General features: G+C 35.9%; 1 protein-coding gene across 5 annotated transcripts in view; it reads left to right on the forward strand.

Moving 5' to 3' along the window:
- The window catches only part of LOC103657441 (cytochrome b5 reductase 4), an 82,123-nt gene that overhangs the window by 29,854 nt on the left and 32,985 nt on the right, over positions 1 to 19,284 (forward strand). For 4 of the 5 annotated variants that reach the window (XR_005838365.1, XM_040643709.1, XM_008684884.2 and 1 more), the window contains exons 5-10: positions 7,518 to 7,547; positions 10,906 to 10,966; positions 12,359 to 12,416; positions 13,806 to 13,899; positions 15,935 to 15,967; positions 17,924 to 18,046. Coding sequence is in view for 4 of the 5 variants with exons in the window: in XM_040643709.1 (XP_040499643.1) it covers positions 7,518 to 7,547; positions 10,906 to 10,966; positions 12,359 to 12,416; positions 13,806 to 13,899; positions 15,935 to 15,967; positions 17,924 to 18,046 (399 nt within the window). In the remaining variant the exon portion in view is untranslated. The remainder of the gene's footprint in view (positions 1 to 7,517; positions 7,548 to 10,905; positions 10,967 to 12,358; positions 12,417 to 13,805; positions 13,900 to 15,934; positions 15,968 to 17,923; positions 18,047 to 19,284) is intronic. The other variant, XM_040643707.1, reaches the window with a different exon arrangement.

Raw genomic sequence — 19,284 nt, forward strand, 5'->3', positions numbered from 1 at the left:
TAAACCCATTTTACTGCTGAGGAGAAACTCTCAGATCTGTTCACTGATGCCAGAGAACGTAACAGCTTATGAGTGGCAGAGATGCGATTTGAACCCATGTTGATGTCTATGAAACTTGTACTCTTTCTGTATCAGGCCTCAGTATCAGGGCTGGGGACAGTGTTAAAAAGGAGTTTGTAGAGTAGAGTTTGACTTCCAGACTAGTTTTTTAGAATTTCACTTTTTGAATGTACAATACATTCATATGACTCAAAAATCAGAATACAACAAGTTATACAGTGAAATTTTTTTCAGGTATTTCCCCATACAAAAAGGGTAAGTAGAAGCAGCAATCCAGGGTGACAAGCTTCCTCTGTTTCCCTCCAGCAATTATCTAAATATTAGGAACTTAAGAGCCACATTGGAATTTTAATGGTCATACGGGATGGGAGACCAGATCGTGGGTCTGTAAAGGCTGGGAGTTGGAACTGAGATCGCTGCCTATGGCTTGGACTCTTGAAGGGTCTATATGATCAGTGAAATGGGAAGTCTTAAAAAAATCTCTCCAACAACAAGGGAGATGTCAGGTTCTCTTGTTTGCCCTGACCTTGTTTATGCGGTGATGGGGGAGAGGAAAGAGAGACTTCCTCTGAGACTTTGTAATCACAGCCCTGACTACATAAGAGTTGGGAATTCAAATATATTCCACCTATGTGGTCTCAGAAACCTCAAACCAAAAAATAAAATGGCCTCTCGTTAGTGGTCTCCCAGGCTGTGTGGCAGAGGTATATACAAAATTTTAATGGTGAAACACACTTTCAACCTAAAGCTCTCAAAATTCCCACAGGCACACATCAGATAATTATTAGTACACAATAAAAAATTAGACAACATGAGGAAGTGGGTTAGCAGAAATGAGCAGATTTTCACCCCTAGGACTTCATTATTCATATATAGAATAAAAATAATTATACTTGAACTATATTTCAAAGAATTATATTTAAAAGAATGCATTAGTAACAAGTAAAAAGCAAGATTAAAAATAATCATGTTGAATTAAAGAAAAATAAAAACAAATAGAACCTCTAGAAATGAAAAATAGAGCTGGTGAAAACTACATAGCACAAATAGCCAGAGAGTTTAGACACAGCAACAGAGCTCAGTGAACTGCAAGATTGGGCAGTAGAAATTATATAGAATGTGGCACAGAGAAACAAAAGGGTAGAAATATAGTCATGAGACGTGGGGGATCTGACACTTGTAATCAGATTTCCAGAAGTCGTGGTGAGAAAGAGGAAGAGGCAACATCTGAAGGGATAGTGGCTAAGAATTTTCCAGAGTTGATGTCATAAATCCTCAAATTCAGCTCGTTCAGCAATTCCAAACAAGATAAATAAAAAGAAATCCATGCGTAGACTATAGTAAAACTGCAGAACGCTAAAGACAGTGAGAGGATTCGGAAACAGCCAAGAGAGACAGATGCAGCAACAAACCAGTGTGTGCTGTATGGACAGCTAACTCATGGGATTTAGGAGCTGTTACAGCCTATTTACTAGAACAGCAGTAGAAACCAGAGAACAACAGAACAGTATCTTAAAAATGCTGAGAGAAAATAATTGGCAGCTTAAAATCCTTCAGTGTAACAATGAGGATGAAATACAGGTAGTTAAGACTAGGAAGAAAAATAAAACAACAACCACAAAACCAAAATCAGGAGGGTTTGACGGGTCTAGGAAACAGGCTTTCTAATTAAATTCTAATCATAAAGAAGTGAAACTGTAGTGAGTGTTCCCTCTCCCCCGCTCCTCCCGGCTCAGGGGTGCAAACACATTTCTTACCCACAATGAGATGTGGAGTCAACTATTATGTATTCATAAATTAAAAGTTTCCTTCTTAACATGGTCCCCAGCCCTGTACTGAGGCCACAGAGGATCTACAGAAAGAGTACAAGTCTCATAGACATCAACATGGGTTCAAATCGCATCTCTGCCACTCATAAGCTGTTACGTTCTCTGGCATCAGTGAGCAGATCTGAGAGTTTCTCCTCAGCAGTACAATGGGTTTAAGAATGAAACATCCTAATGTCATCATGAGGGTTCAGGGAGGTCATGTTTGCTGAGCACCTAGCACTTGAGAAACTGCCAACCGATAGATGGTGGAGATGGTTAGAGGTTGCTGCCGTTGTAGCTCCCTTCACCCCTGCACTCCTGCAGGACTGAGGCTGCCCACATCTATTCTTTCTTGTATCTCTACAGTTATTAGGTATAAACTAGCATGCACTGGTGTGTTTTACCTGAAAGATGGCTCTGTTTCTGTGAAAAAGCGTTATCATTCTTATTGCCATGGCATGTGAGAGGATGGTTGTTAATCTGTGTTTTTCGCTGTAAAGCCTTTTTGGAGTATTCGTGTTTTGCTAGAGCGAGGCCAGTAGCGGGTAGTGATGAGACAACTTGCAAAGCATTAGGAAGCAAAGACAGGAATTTCACAAATCAGAAAGGTGCTGACTGCAAGTAAGGGGATCGGGTTTTTTGTTTTTTGTTTTTTTTGGTTTTTTTTTTTTTTTTTTTTTTTTTTTAACAATAGAGACTTAGGATCTGGCAGGATACAGTCTGAACTCCAGGCTAACCAGCAGGAGTAGAGCATATGAAAAGGGACAGAGTAAGCAGAAAGATCTAACATGTCAGAAATAAGGAATGTTCATGATAATTAAGGTGAAGTACCATTTTAACATAAATACCACTTGGGCCTTTCATCTTTAGAGGGATTGTCACTGAACTCAGCTGGCCTTATTCATGGAAACTACTAGAATGGGGTAACTATAGTTGTCCAAACTGGGGCAGTTCTGAGTATGCAAGGAGGCTCTCTTAGTAATTGTGCTGGGACGACGGGATAAACTGTTACTCTGGCAAACCAGAGCATGTTAGAACTCCGCAATTAGAACTTCTAGATGAGATGGGAACAGAGGATGAAAAGAAATGAAGTAGGAATAGAGAATGAAACCAGAGATGAAGTGGGGACAGTAGGTGAAGAGAGACTATTGCCGGCATGAGGATTTGTGGGACGAGACGGGGAGACAGGGGCTGCACCAAAGAGGAATTTTATGCATGGGCTTCTTTCAATACAAGATCCCTGGCACCCTCTTTTAGGTAGGTGGCCTGCCAGACCCCAAAGCAAGGGAATCCAAAATCCAAGCATTTTATGGGCATCCCTACAGTTGGGCAGTTCTGGAAGGATAGTTTTCAGTTTATCTGGTGGTTTCTAGTGTGGCAGTGGCGAAATGCATGGGTGTCTAGGAAGAAAACAGGAGCTAACTGCATCAGAATATAAAGCATAATACTAGTGGGGGCGCCTGAGTGGCTCAATTGGTTAAGCATCTGCCTTCGGCTCAGGTCATGATCCCAGGGTCCTGGGATTGAGCCCCGCATCGGGCTCAGCAGGGAACCTGCTTCTACCTCTCTCTCCCTCTCCCTCTCATGAATAAATAAATAAAATCTTTTTTAAAAACCCAAACATAATACTAGTGGATCCTTATCAAGCAAAGAATTAAGTGTTTTTTTTAATAATCCTTTGTTTAAAAAGCATGATGGTTTATATTGTGCTTGAGAAAGATATCAGTAATGAATAAAAGGAGAAACTTTGCTTGAAAGGTAAAGCTTCAGTTCTTGGTTACTTATTTATGGGAACACTTCATTCTCTGGCAAAGATGAAAAATGTTCTTGCTTTTTGCCCTTATTTTAATCCTTTGCTGTCATTATTGTAGGCACACACCACCTGTGGCTGTTGAATGCTAGAATGTGCCTCCTCCACATATAGATGTGTTAAAAGTGTAAAATAGTGCATTTCAAGACTTAGTTGAAAAAAAGAATGTAAAACGTCTCATAAATTTTACGTTGATTACATGTTGAAATGATAATGTTCTGGATATATTATGTTAAGTAAGAATATATTATTAAAATTAATTTAACCTGTTCCTTTTTATTTTGTTAGTGTGGTTATTAGAAAATTTAAAATTATGCTTGTGGCTTGCATTATATTTCTTTTGGGCAGCACTGTTCTAGACCATAAGTGTACTTTAAAAAATTTTAATGAAAGTCATATTTTAAAAATGGTCATATTTTCCAATGGCATAGGGCAGCGTCAGAAATGTTTCTTCTTAATTTCTCATTACTTTATCATAGTTTCTAATACTTTATGTTTTTCATTTTCACACCCACTCACTCAAGTAGTTACTGACTATAAAGCACCCGATACCATAGATCAGTAGACTACTTAAAAATGAAAGAGGATTTAGAAGCTGTTCTAACACCTTCACTTTAAAAGTGAAGATACTATATGTTACCTAATTGGAATTTTCCCCCCTCCCATCCCCCCTTTTTGTAAACTAACTGGAATTTCAATAAAAACTTAAAAATTGTTTTTTTAAAATTTTAAATAAAAATGAAAGTGAAGATACTGAGATTTATATGTATATGTACCTTATTTAAAGGCTGTAGTTACTCAACTGGATAATCCTGCCTAAAAGAACTCATGGATGCTTCCTTTTGTAAGGCAGAGAATCACCTTATAAAAGTTACCCGTTTTGCTTCTTTCTTTCTCTTTCTTTCTTTCTTTCTTTCTTTCTTTCTTTCTTTCTTTCTCTTTCTCTCTTTCTCCCATTCATTCATTCATTCATTCATTATAAATGCCAGTATTTGTATATGCCAAAATCAACAGGGGTTGATTTTGCTCCTGAAGGGAGCAATGTCTGGAGACACTTTGGTTGTCACAACTAAACCAGGTGCTGCTGCATCCTAGCGGGTAGAGGAGAGGATGGTGATGCCCCTGAATACCCTACAGTGCATAGGATAGAACCCCGCAATCGAATTATCCAGCCCAAAATTATCCAACCCAAAATCCAGAGGGTTTCTGAAATGAGAAGATGAGGTTTGTAGCTCCATGATAAATGTAAAACATTCAGATGTAAGTGCTCAGCATTTGTCTTCCCAGAAAGCTTTTCTTCAGGGCCTTGTGGCAAATGCCTGCAGGTTTTCAAAAACATAGCTAAAATATTACCTTCTCAATGGAGTCCTTTCAAATTCCTTCCAAGCAGAGATACCCTCCTCTGTGTTTCTATACCTAACCTTCTACATACCTCTTTTAAAGTGTTATCGTATTGTATGTATTCAAATGAATGTATCAACGTTTTATTTTTAATTGTTTAATTTATTTGAATAAATAATGCATTCACATGATTCAGGTATGAGTAGTGCTCTTGTCATACTTCTGTCTCCCATCTACTTGTTTCCCTGCCCATACATACACAAAAGTAACCACGTTACTACTTTCACTATGAATCTTTCCAAATTTATGGGTGATTCTAGTAATTCGGTAAGCAAACTGAATATATATTTGTATTTTCCTAACTTTTTATCAAAATGGTTTTATATTATACCAGTATCTCTATTAAGATGGTGATCAACAAATATTAAAAGAATGAGCATACTGGTAAAACAGAATTTTTCTTTCTTTACCCCAGGGGGGGTCCTCCGTGACTCCACTCAACAGGGGTAAAATAGATTGGGGTCACAATTAAAAATTCTCATCCACCCTCTTACCAAAAAAAGAGTAGAGTGCAGTCTATAAATTGTAGTGCTATTTTTCAAAATGACTCTGATCTCTCCAGAAAACAGAGATTCTTACCAGAGTAATGCAGTTTAACCAACCAATGTTGTGAGAAAATAGAAATTCTTTTGGCCACGGATCCAACTAAATGAAGGAATTAATTATCCAGACAGAATTTCAGATTTCTTGTCAGTCTCATGTGACTAAGATGATTCAGATGTAAATATGCTTAATAATACAAAATAGTCTCATTTCTGTGTCTCAGTTTTTAAAAGAGTTGCAAAAGACTAGTAGAGTTCTTTTTAAACGTAATTTAGATTATTTAAGTAGAAGATTTCTTCCTACTGGTACTTTTTGTATATTAAAAAAAAGACTCAGGAAAAAATTACTTATTTAGTAGGATCCAGAAAGTTCTGACAGGTTCAATCAATTCACATCAGGCAGAAAGTAAGTCATGTAAGATAAATGTACATTTTCCCCTAGAAACAAATTAACTGGGGCGATTTTTCAAAATCTGTGATCCTCTTAGATAAAAACAAATTGTTTTACTTGACAAATGAAATTCCTCAAACTGCCAACTATGTGGTGCACTGCAAATAGACTTAATTTACTTATATCTGCGAGTTTGTTGTTTGTTCTAAGATAAAACAATCACAACTGCAGTAGGAAAGACTGATGACGCCCACTGATGAAAGAAAGTGACGAGCAGGGACGTCGGCGATCCCTTGCAAACTGTAATGGCGAGTCTTTTACTTGGCACGTGATAAACAAAGCTCATTTTGAGGTATAATGTAAATGATTTTTAGGTCTTATGTCTTTCCAGGAAGTATTAACACTAGTAATGGCGTAGTAAGAAATACGAGGCTGAGAGTCAGAAGATGGAGTCCAGTCTTGGCTTTGTGGCTGAAGAGCTGTGGGTTTCATTCAAGTCCTCGACCTCTGGTTGTCAGTCGTAAATGAGGGGATCAGATGGTAATTTGCTCTATGTTGTTAAAGATCCCTTTCAGCTATGAAATTATTTCAGTAAAGTAAGGAAAATAAAAACAGTAGTCATCTGGCCTCCTACATCATGATTATTTTATGATAGTTGGGTGAGGTGGAGGTAATGACAGGATCTCTGGTTGATTGAAAATCAGAACATAAATAATTTGAAAGCTTTCATTTAAGTAGTTTCTTTTTCTATAAAACAAGTTCACCTTAACAGTTGATATCTGTCAGTTAACTGCTTGGATATTTTGTTGGCTTGTCATTCTTTTTTTTTTTTTTTTTTTAACTCTATTTATCTTGCTGAGGGTTTTAGACCATCTGGCGTGGCACTTGTGGTGATCAAAATGCAATGTAGATTTGTGAGTTGGTTGCCATCCTGAAAGAAAATACCTGTTAAATTTTCCTGGGTTGTAACACTAATTATAGTGAATTGTATATACAAGTGAAAGTCTTATATTTTAATCATTTTGCTGTTTAAATTTGGAGTAACAGTAATCATTTTAAGTCGTGACCTAGATAAAAAAAAAGATAATAAGGTGTCTTTCTTTGGGTTGTTAACAGGTATGTTTTATTTATGAAGTATAATAGAAAAAATTCTGGATAATTTTGACTACTTTAGCATATGATAACCTGAACAAAACTTGGGTTTTTGTATGCTTTCTAAAGAAATTAACCAAGATATTAGAAAAAAAAATGTTCAAAGAAGTAGAAAAAAACTCAGTGAAGTGGGAGATAAACACCTGGAGAAGAAATGGCCTGGTAATTTTCAGAGATGAAGCTTCCTTGTTTCAAAGATCAGCTGTCTATTTATTAGCCTTGTTTTTCTCCTCAGACCTTAAAAGAAAGCTCTTCAAAAACAGGGCTGTTATCTTCGAATATCATATTAACTGATACTCTCTTCGATGTTATCGTATTCCTAACTGCCTTTTTTTTCCTGAATCACTGTACAGACTATGGTGAAGAAAAGAAAGTCTTAAATGGTAAGTCATATATGTTTATGGTAAAAAATGGATCATATTCACATGAGTTACATTCACATACAAAATGGCTTTGCAGAATTATTTGGGGTAGTATTTAGATATTTTTTTTATACAAAAGATGTCTTCACTTGCCTAACTTAGAGGATTTGGCAGAACCTTATAGATCCCTTATTCCATCCGTTACTCTTACAGTAAGTAGTCCCTCCAGTAACATCCCCGAACATGTGTTCATCTGCCTGCAGCTTGAATATTTGCAGTGATGAGGAGTTCTACCCTCAGAAGCAACACTGAACAGGGCACATCCCTCTGGCATGGAGCTCAACGCCAGTGTTTACATACAGTTGCTGAGTAGCCTATTAAACTTCTTTACCAAGCTCAGCAGCTCTGGCTTCTTCATCCATTCAGTAGGACTCAGAATTATGGCTGCCAATGTCCACACCCCCTCCCGCCCCCGCCCTCCAAAAAAAAGAAAGGTATGGTCTAGTGGTCAGTATTGACTCTCAGGAAATGCTTATTTTACAGGTTTTTTCTCCATATTTGCACAAGAAAGTTATAGAAATACAGCTACAAGCTGGATTGCCAAATTACCTTTCCTTTTTTAACTTGAGAAAATAATCTGTATTGTAGACTGACTTATTGCAGTTTGTGATGTAATATCAGAAGCTTTTTGTCTTACACTGTAGCACTGTGTTCAGTGACAGGCCGATCTTAGGTTTCATCTGATGATTGACTCTTTTGTGATACTAGGCATAGAAGCTTCGCTTAAAGACTCATTACTGAGGGACTGGGCATTTCCATTCCCACCACTTATGGCTTCCAGAACCTTTATTTTCCTATTGCCCTCCTCTGGATGCTCTGCATTTAACTGATACCTCAGTTCAAGGTGGTCTTAAGAATGGAATATTAACATTGCATAAGTGATCTGGCCAGCACAGTTACCTATTTGATCTTGGATGCTATAAGATTGTTATATTTATTAGCTGCTTCTCATATTTGGCTCATTTAAGTCTATGTGGTATGTCTGTGTATTTGCAGATGTGATATCTGCCTGCAATGTCATTATTCAAACAGCTATTTTAGATCCTGAATGAGATAAACTGCTAGCGTATTCCACTTGAGACCTGACCCCTTCAAATTAACATCAGTCGTCAGGCAGCACTTTGGGAGAGGAGAATGTTCATTTAGTCTGCCTAACCTTAATTAATTAATTAAACTCCACCCCACATTCACCACGGATTCCTTCAACTTTTCTAGGAGGATATTATATATAAGATGTTTTGTGTTGCTTGGTAAATGTTGACATCAAGACACATTCTACTGCCTATGACATTATTCTGTTCTAAAAAGTTATATTTGCATGATACCGTGTAGTTCTTTAGAAGGTGTGGAAATTGGCTCATTTGTTCTCTCATGAGACTGCAGGGCAGATTTCTTTAGTAGTTTGAATTTGAGGAAGCAGAAATGGTGGTTTTCGTGAGATCACAGTGCTGACGCCTCAAATCCAGTTTTCTGGTCCTAATCAGGTCCTAATAAGATCAAAATTGACTAACAGTTTGTGAATCCTGTTGATGGATTTTTCTTATACAAATTGTTAGATTGTGATACATTTTTAATTTATCTATCTATAAGGCCTCCAAAAGATAAATGACATTGATCTTTCAGTAAAATAGCTTTCCAGTGATTTTCAAATCATTTAATAAGGTTATCTTTTCTTATTTTCTGTCATTTTAGACAAAAATACATTTAAATTGTTACAGTCCTGTTGTTATACTTTTAGTTTTCTAGTAAAGCATCCTTCTTTAGGGTTCACCACTAGTTAGTTCATTACTTTGGCTTTGTTATGTCACATCTCTGAGATTTCCTTTGTTTATCTGAAAGTTAATTGTGTTTTGTAGTTACATAGGAAGAGATGGAAACTGAGGAAGGCCTGAGCTCAGGGCTCATGGGCAGCCTCATCCCCCAAATATGGCTGTTTGATATCCTATTATTGCACTTGAGTTGGGTTTAAACAGAAACTTCTTGGCCAGAAAGAATCCTGAAAACCTCCAAACTGGCCTGTCAGAGAGGCCTCCCCTCTCTGACTTTATATACTATGACTTCTTATGTGAGAATTCTAAGACTCACCAGAGACTAAACATAAAATTTATTACCCTGCAGAGTTTGAGGAATAGAAATGTAATTGATACAGTGATTTTCAGAAGTCTTTTAGCAGCAGTCCTCCTTTTTTCCAAACTGAACCTTACAGGTAACAAACAATGCACTCCTGTTGTGGGAGGGAAATATTTAATGCTTCCAAAATCTCCAGAGTTCTTCCACATTTCAGAGTTTTCATTTGAAAACCACAGTTTTAGCAGGCTTTTATCATGCTGTGTTGATGCATGCCCACAAGAGTAACTAAGATGGAAAAAGACAGGGGCGCCTGGGTGGCACAGCGGTTAAGCATCTGCCTTCGGCTCAGGGCGTGATCCTGGCGTTCTGGGATCGAGCCCCACATCAGGCTCCTCCACTATGAGCCTGCTTCTTCCTCTCCCACTCCCCCTGCCTGTGTTCCCTCTCTCGCTGGCTGTCTCTATCTCTGTCGAATAAATAAATAAAATCTTTAAAAAAAAAAAAAAAAAAGATGGAAAAAGACAGAACACCACGTGTCTTTGATGTTGTGGAGTATCTGGAACTCTCAGACACTTCTGGTAAAAAGTGTAAATCGGTACAGCCACGTTGGAAAAGTGTGTAGCGGCATCTACTAAAGCTGAACATACACACACCTTATGAACTTACCAGATAAATGGATATACATTCTTCAAGAATGTACACGCACGTATACACAAATATTTCTAACAGCGGTATTTGTGTCCACTAGCCGAAAACTGGAAACAACCCAAATGTCCATCAACAGGAGAATGTATAAATTCACATATATTTATACAATATAGTAATATTTAGTAATAAAAAGGAACAAACAACTGTTGCATTCAACAGCATGGGTAAGATCTCAGAAACCTCACAGTTTGACTTCTTGCTTACTGTCAGTCATGCTTGTTTGACATAAGGCCTGTAATGCAGGACAAAAAAAGCCAGACCGAAAGAGAGAATATCTTATGACTACATTTTTATGAAGGTCAAATATAGACAAAAAGTAATGATGCTAGAAGTCAGAATAATGAGAACCCTTGGGGGAGGAGTGGTGATTGGAAGGGGGCATAGGATGGGTGCTGACTACAAGGGTATGTTTTACTTTATGAAAATTCATTACGTAGCACATCTATGATTTGTGTCCTTTTATGATGTTTTACAATACCTTTACCAGAAGAAAAAAATGCTTTCTAGATTAACTATAGCTGTTTTGTTTTTCTTTGTGAAGGCATGCTTCCCAAGAGCCAAGTGACAGATACACTTGCCAAAGAAGGCCCTAGTTCTCCAAGGTATGCAGTCTTGTTTTGCTTTTCCAAAGCTAACTCAGTTCTACACCAAAACATACACATTAAAAAAAAATAAGGCGCTCTGACTTTGAGTTATTGCCTACTATATTAATCACGCTTCTTTGACACAAGAACTAGAGGGTCCCATATGTCAGGTGTTGTTGGAGAATGAGCTGTTTTCTGTAAATGCGAGCTTTTAGTATAACTGAAGTTTGGTCCAGTTTAAAGGCTTTTATGTTTAAATCTTTGTGTTTAAAAAACTTCAAATTTAAAAAAACTTAAAAAATATTTTTAACTTTAAGAAACTATTCAAGAATGTTTTTTCTGATTATAAAGTATACTATTCATGGTAGAAAACTTGAAAAATATAGAGAAATACAAAAAAGCAGGTGATAAAATCAATCGTAATGTATCAACTCTAGGTGTATACTTAATATTTGGTTTATTCTACCTAGTTTGAGTCGTATAACACCTATTTCTGTATTATTCTATTTTGATAATACTGGCATTGCAATGTATTCTATGAGCAATTTCCTGTGTCATTAAATATTGTGCAAAAGCATTTTTGTCTGCCTTCCATCGTATGACCATACCATAATTTATTCAACTACTGTATTCTGTTTTTAAAATGTAAGGCACAGCAACTGTCTTAGTAAATTATTTGATCCATATGTACTTTTGTTAATGTTAACATTTCAGTTGCCTTCAGGGTTGAGTGTTCTTTGTGATTTTTTTTTTCTCTTTCTGCCTTTCTCTCTACTGCCAGTCTATAATATAACAGTAGCATCCTGGTATATTTGTTAAATCTATTAAAGTATTTCATATACAGTTTCAACTTAATAAGGAAACCTCTAGGATTTACCTGTGGGTGTCCTTATGTCTGTAATAAGTGCAGTTTGATGGACAGCTATTACAAAACAGAAGACTTAGTTTTACCTTAAGGTTTATTGTCGAACCATTTAAAGCCCTTGATGAATTAGTATCTTGAATAATATTATGTTTGTGACGGGGAGGAGTGAAGGTAATAAGTATGTAGATTTCGTCATGCTTCTTAAGAGAATATGTTGTGTAACCTTTCTAAAAAGTATCTTGTCAAGAATAATGTTTGTTTTAATCCAAGTTGGACTACATGTTAGTATAGGTATTTTAAATTCAGAAATAATTACCACTTATATAACGGTAAGACATCCCACCCCATTATTTAGAAAAAAGTTTATTTAGAGAAATCTATTTTTCACTGTAGATTTCAACCCATATATTTAAAAATCATATACTTACGTTAAGTCATATTGTATATTTTTAAACCATATATATTTTTAAATCATATATTTAATGACTTAATATATTTAGTACACAATTACCAATGTAATTATTCATTCTTTTAATATTTTACAGCTATGACTGGTTCCAGACAGACTCTTTAGTCACCATTGTCATATATACCAAACAGAAGGTAAACTTTAAAATAAAAAAAAAAGTAAATGTTCAATAAATGTTAGCTATTTTCTAAGTGCTCTTGTATTAACTTATTTACTCACAGAAACTCCATGGGGGAGATTAAATAATTTACCCAACGTCACACAGTAAGTGGCAGGGTCTAGCATTTTGAATCCAGGCAGTCTGGCTCCAGAATATATACTCTTAACAACCATGCTGTACCTCTTTAAAAAAGCTAGACTAGGAAATATATTATATACTGTGTGTGTGTGTGTGTGTGTGTGTGTGTGTGTGTGTGTGTGTTTTAAGCATGGATAACAAAAGGAGAATCCCAGTTAACTTTATTGTAAGAACTAATTTCCTGCACATAGATTGGGATTTGAGAGACAGTAGAGACTGTATTACTGTGGCTTAGTAGGCTTAAACCACTAATGGGATTCCAACGCCCTCTTGAAACTAAAATTAAGGAGACAGTTGATTTACTAAGTACTTACTGAATTCCGACTTTCTTTGCAACACTATTTAAGAATTCAGGGATCTAATGATGAGCCAGATACGTAGATACTTGGCTTTCACGGGGCTTATAATCTGTCTGGGAAATCAGATAAATACACGGACAACTTACAACATCTCCAAGTAGATCCTTTCCTTCAGCAGTTGGCAGGGTTCCCTCACTTGAGGAACCATGTAAATTTAAAGGCAAGTTCTGGCAACTAGGAATTTCTGCATCACACAGTCCAAAACCAAGAGGGCACAGCCTAGGGAAGTTGCTCCCATTGGTAATATCAGTGAGGCACAGAGGATGAATGACTGAGGGAAGGGGGAAGATTTCTCTGTGGAATAATGTGTTCAGTGTATGGTATAAAGGATAAGTACCAAAATAACTTGGACTGACGCTATGTAGAAATTAGAGATATCTAAAAATTTGTTACTGAATTTTTCTTATAAGCTGAAGTCAGAGGTCGTGTTATTTGCCCAGCATCATGTAATAGTAGACAGATTAAAATAAACATACATATCTTGATTGCTGATCTGATTTTAATTTTTCCAAATTATTTATTCAACAAATATTTATTTAGCACCTACTAGGTACTAAGCAATATTCTAGACAGTTCCATACGTTTAGAGCTTAGAGATGAGTGGGTGAGGTAGATATTAAGCTATAAATGTTAATAGCTAATAATGTTAATTAAGCTATTAAGATATCAATGTGTAATTAAAATTGCAGTATGTGTTTTGAAGGAGAACTGGGTTATATGAGGAAAAAACAGGCGTAATCTTTCCTCATCTTGTGGATTCTATAAAGAAGTGGCATATGAACATCCATGGATTATCTTAAAAGTGTAGTTGTAGAAATTTGGGCAAAATTTTACTTTTTAATCTTTCTTTTTGCTTTCTGTTTAAGGATATTAATTTAGACTCAGTAATAGTTGATCATCAGGATGATTCCTTTAGAGCAGAAACAATTATCAAGGATTATTCATATATTATACATCTTGGTAAGTACTTTATATTAATGGAAACTACTCCAGTTTCCTTTAAGTTTGGCAATAACTTGGTCTACAGTCTAGGTAGCTGTAGTATTTTATCTGATATTGTCAATTGGTTTGTCATTTTTGATCAATTTCTATTCTGTTTTTTCTTCATACTAATGATAGGGCTAGGAATTGTAGCATGACCTCATTTTTCCCAGGTTTAAATAATTGTATGCAGTCAAAATAAATCATAATATGAAATATTTGTTGCCCCGGCTTTGTTAAGTGTCTTTTACCTGACACCTACAAACAAATCTCTGGAGGCCTGCCACGTGCTCCTACCGAGCAGCCATCACTAAGTGCTGGTTCCATGGGCCTGTGTTTTGCTGGCCCTGTCATGGGAGGTCAGAGGCTGCAGCATAGACTGTAAAGTTGTATTGTAGTCCTCAGCCTCCTGTTCCTTCATGACCAGAGATCAACCATACAATCATTTCTGTCTCCTTTGAGAAATTAGAAATCAGAAGAAAGAAAGTAGGACTAAAATCTGAAATCAAAAGTACCAGGTTCTTAATCCACTTTTTCCCAAATGACTTTAGGATTTCACCCTTTTCTTCTCTAATGAAGGTGATGTTACTCTAGAAGGTGGAAATAAGCAAATAAAAACAACAACAACAACAACAAGAAAATTGTGTTTTAAGCAGGCGTTCTTATATGAAGAGCATATCATTTACTTTTGCAAAACAGAGACTGATTCCCCAGACAACAGCTGACTCAGGATTCTGTTCACTGCTTTACTGTATTAATGAAGTACCTTTGTCTTGAATTTGATCAGAGTTGATAAATTTTTTCTTTCCTATTTTCTCCATTCAGTAGATTAATCAAACTGGAACCTTAAACTTTTCTTCTAGAAACAATAACTTGTCCTGTTTTTCTTAGCATAAGATCTAATGCATAGGGGCATCTGGGTGGCTCAGTCGGTTGTGTCTCACTTTGGCTTGGGTCATGATCTCGAGGTCCTGGGATCGAGCCCTGCATCTGGCTCCCCAGTCTTGAGGGGAGTCTGCTTCTCCCTCTCCTGCAGCTCCTCCCCCTGCTTGTGCCCCCCCCCCCATAAAGAAATACAAAATCTTAAAAGAAAATAAAAGATCTAATGTATATTGCCTCTTAGGGGAGAGTTTTAACCATACACTCAGATGTCTAGAAAAGTGTACATTACTCATTAGCACTGCATGATTTTTCTTTAAGTAAAACCTCTGTGCCACCTCTGTTGTTTCAAATACTTTATGGCTAATTTTGTTCATAGTGTAACAATATGTAACACACAATACAAAAGAAACAAAAATTCCAGAGTCAAAAAATATGAGACCCTTGGATGCTGATACTGGATCGGAAGGACTAAAATAATGCAGAATTATAAGTTCCAGATAGCCATATTAACACAGTGAAGTTTAGAGCAGATGTCTGTAAAAATATTTCTTGCATCTCTCTCCCCCTTCTGGAATGCAATTTCCAGAAGGGCAATGGTTTTTCTCTTTCATTAACTGTTGTATCTATAATACCTAGAAAGTAACACATAGATACTCAATGATTTTCTTTCAATAACTGAATAAATATTCAACCGTAGAGAACAATAAGAAAGGGAGGACGGAGCCAGACACAAGCCTGGCCTTCACGCACGTCTATACTTGTGCACGCACCAGAGCATGCGCACTGCAGGTGCTGGAGTCCTACCTGCCCTGCTGCCTTCTTGGTCTGTAGGTTTCTCTGTCTGGGACCATGCTTTGGACTAGTGTGGTTACCCGCTTGTGGGCAATTGGGTGTTTGCTCTTTAATAGGGAGAGAAATTGAAAAGTTGGAAAACTGTATTTATATTTAAACAATTGGACATTTTGGTTGTGTACAGTTTCTTTTTCCTGGCCATCAGAATATGTTTTACTCATTTTGAGAGATTTGAAATAGTGCATAGTGCATATAAGAACTGTTTAAATGCTCTTACATGGTGTTCATAGACCGTATGAATTGAAGTTGGATTTTAACTAAACATATTTTTCTTTCCTAGGGCTAAGTCATGAAATTCAAGAAGATCTTTCTGGTAAGCTACCAAAAAATAATTATTTGTATATACACACCTATATATGTATATATACATACATAAGAAGAGAGCGGGAAAGAGAAAATCAGCATTTGTCTTATTTTTCATATGTATATTTTCATATTGCAAAACAAAGATGTGACATTTTCTATATAAACGAATACATTAATTTTTATAAATGTGTTCTTCTGCCTCTGGTTTTAGGTTTTTTCCCTCTGTTTTCTCTTTCTCCTTATTCCTTTCATCTTTTTACCCTTTCCTTTTTCTCTCCTTAGAAGAAAATTCTTGTCTTCTTTCAATTCCTCCTTCCTTCCTTATCTCTGCCCTCCTCCTGACATGCAACATGTAGGAAGATACTAGACACATTTTTCTTAGGCTCAAAAATATAAATATGTAATGTTGACAGGGCATAGTAAGTTATGAATATTGCTGCATATAAAAGTACAGTATGGATTTCACAAAGCTGTTTAACAACAGAAGATTCATAGAATGGTGGTTTCTTGTTTTTTTTTGTCTTTTGTTTTTAGTTCTATTGATGTGTAATTAACAAAATTGTAATATATTTAATTGCATGATGATTTGATGTGTGTATACATTGTAAAAAGATTCCCATAATCAAGTTAACACATCCATCACCTCGAATATTTACTTTTCTGTGTGTGCACTGTCTGAGCAAATTGGAATTATACAGTATTATTAACTGTAGTCACCATGGTTATATATTAGATCCTCAGACCTTATTCATGTCTTAAAGCTTGTACCCTTTTCTCACCCTCTCCCCATTCCTTACCCTCCCAGCCTGGCAACCACCATTCTACTCTCTTTTTAATGAGTACATGACTTTTTTTTCTTTAAAGATTCTACATATAAGGGACACCATGCAGTATTTGTCTTCTGTATCTGGCTTATTTGATTTAGCATAATGCCTCTGGGTTCATCAGTGTTGTTGCAAATGAAAGGTTTTCTTTTTTTTTTTTTAAGACTGAATAATATTTTCTTATATAAATATAGATATATAGAGAGATGTACACATATATGTATAAATATATATACTTTAAAAAATGATATCGTTTCTTGTTTTAAAGTACTATCAGAATATCTGACACTGGTTCTGTGCTTTCTTTTTCCTGTATATGGCAGCAAGCTCTGTAAATTGTAAAAATTAAAGTCAAGGACCATGTTTCTGTATTTGTTAAGCTTCAAATCAGTGCTCATTGAAATGAATGGATTTGACTAATGTCTTAAAAAGTTATTGTTAAATTGCTATTGAACTATGTGTTTACTTTGAGGAAGAACAGATTGTTTTTAAAAACAAACTGAAATATAGTTTAGGTCCTTAAAAGCATATTCAATTCATAAAATTTAACCAGTATATAAAGGTCTGTTTTTTGTTATTATACCCATATATTCTGAACTCAGTCAAAAATTAAAAGATACCCTAAAAGGTCTTTAATTATTTAAGATTCTTATGTACTTTATAATGATTCATGAGGTTTTTTCTTTGTTTACTTGGCTCAGTATTAATCCACTGAATTTATTCATAAGAACACCTCAGATCCCAATTAAGAAATGTTAAGAGTATAAATTAAATTTGCTTTTATAGGTCCATTCAATGACCAATTTGTATGTTAGCCCCCTCTTTTTTTTTTTTTTTAAAGCTATGTGTTATTTGCCATGGCTGTATTTGAGCTTGTATGAAAACTAGCAGTACATATTAGTTTGTCCCTTGATAAATTAGTTTGAAAAGAGTTAATTTGATTCATAAAATAAGCTGGATTTAATATCATTTAAGGCATAAACAATTTTGACAAATATGTGTACAAAGTCTTATCTTACTAATGATCCCTGTTATTCGTATCAGATGAGGATATTTGTATTGTTTGAGAAAGACTGATTTTAAAGTAATGTGTTATATTTAGTTTCAATGAATACAAATGGAATTTATCTTCTTTTCAGTGCGGGTTGTTGAGAACGTAGGAAAAATAGAGATTGTCCTAAAGAAAAAAGAGAATACTTCTTGGAAACGTCTTGGTCACCCCCTAGAGAATCATAATTCACTTATTCCAAAGAAAGATACAGGTATGCTGCGCTCTCATTTCGAGTACTGTGTTCATGAAATTGTCGTGTCAGTGATGCAGTTGTACCAGAGTTTGGAAGGCTATTTGGGAGGAGCCAAAGGGCCCTTGTATCTCTCTATAAGAAGTTGTAAAAGGACATTTATCTGTTTTCCTCCTTTTTTCAAATTGAGGTAGGATTGACATATAATATTAAGCTAGTTTCTGGTATATCATATAATGATTTGATATTTATAGACTTTGTGAAATGATCACCACAGTAAGTCTAGTTAACACTTATCACTGTATAGTCACAAAAGCTTTTTCTTGTGATGAGCTCTTTTAATAAAGATCTACTTTCTTAGCAACTTTCAAATATTCATTACTGACTTATTAACTGTAGTCCCCGTGCAGTATATTATGTCCCCATGATTTATTTATTTTATAGCTGGAAGTTTGTACCTTTTAACCCTCTTCGCATATTTTGCCCACCCCACCACCTCCGCCTCTGACAACCACCAGTCTGTTTTCTGTATCTGTGAGCTTGGGTTGGTTTGTTTGTTCTGTTTTTTAGATTCCGTATGTAAGTGAGATCAGACGGTATCTGTCTCTCTGTGTCTGACTTGTTTCACTTAGCATAATATCCTCAAGATCCATCCATGTTGTCACAAGTGGCAAGCCTTTATTCTTTTTTAAAATAGCTGAATGGTATACCATCGTGTATGCATATATATACAGACACATACATACCGTATCTTCTTTATCCATTCATTTATCAGTGAACACTTACGTTGCTTCCATATCTTGGCTACTATAAATAATGCTGCAGTGAACATGGAGGGACACGTATCTTTCCAAATTAGTGTCTTCATTTTCTCAGATAAATACGCAGAAGTGGAATACTGGATCATTTGGTACTCCTGTTTTTAATTTTTTGAGAAACCTCCATGCTGTTTTCCATAGTGGCTGCACCAATTCACATTCCCTCCAACAGTGCACAAGGGTACCCTATTCTATGCATCTTTGCCAACACTTGTTATTTCTTGTCCTTTTGACAATAGCCATTCTCACAGGTGTGGCTCATTGTGGTTTTGATTTACGTTTCCCTGATGGTTGGCGATGTTGAGCACCTTTTCGTGTATTTGTTGGCCATCTGTATGTCCTCTTTGGAAAAATGTCTCTTTCGAGACATTTTTTGAATTTTATTTTTAGATTTTTAATCTATTTTTTAATCAGATTGTGTTTTGCTATTGAGTTGTATGG

Source organism: Ursus maritimus, unplaced genomic scaffold (assembly GCF_017311325.1).
Source record: "Ursus maritimus isolate PB19 unplaced genomic scaffold, ASM1731132v1 scaffold_29, whole genome shotgun sequence".
In the NCBI taxonomy this organism is placed as follows: Eukaryota; Metazoa; Chordata; class Mammalia; order Carnivora; family Ursidae; genus Ursus; species Ursus maritimus.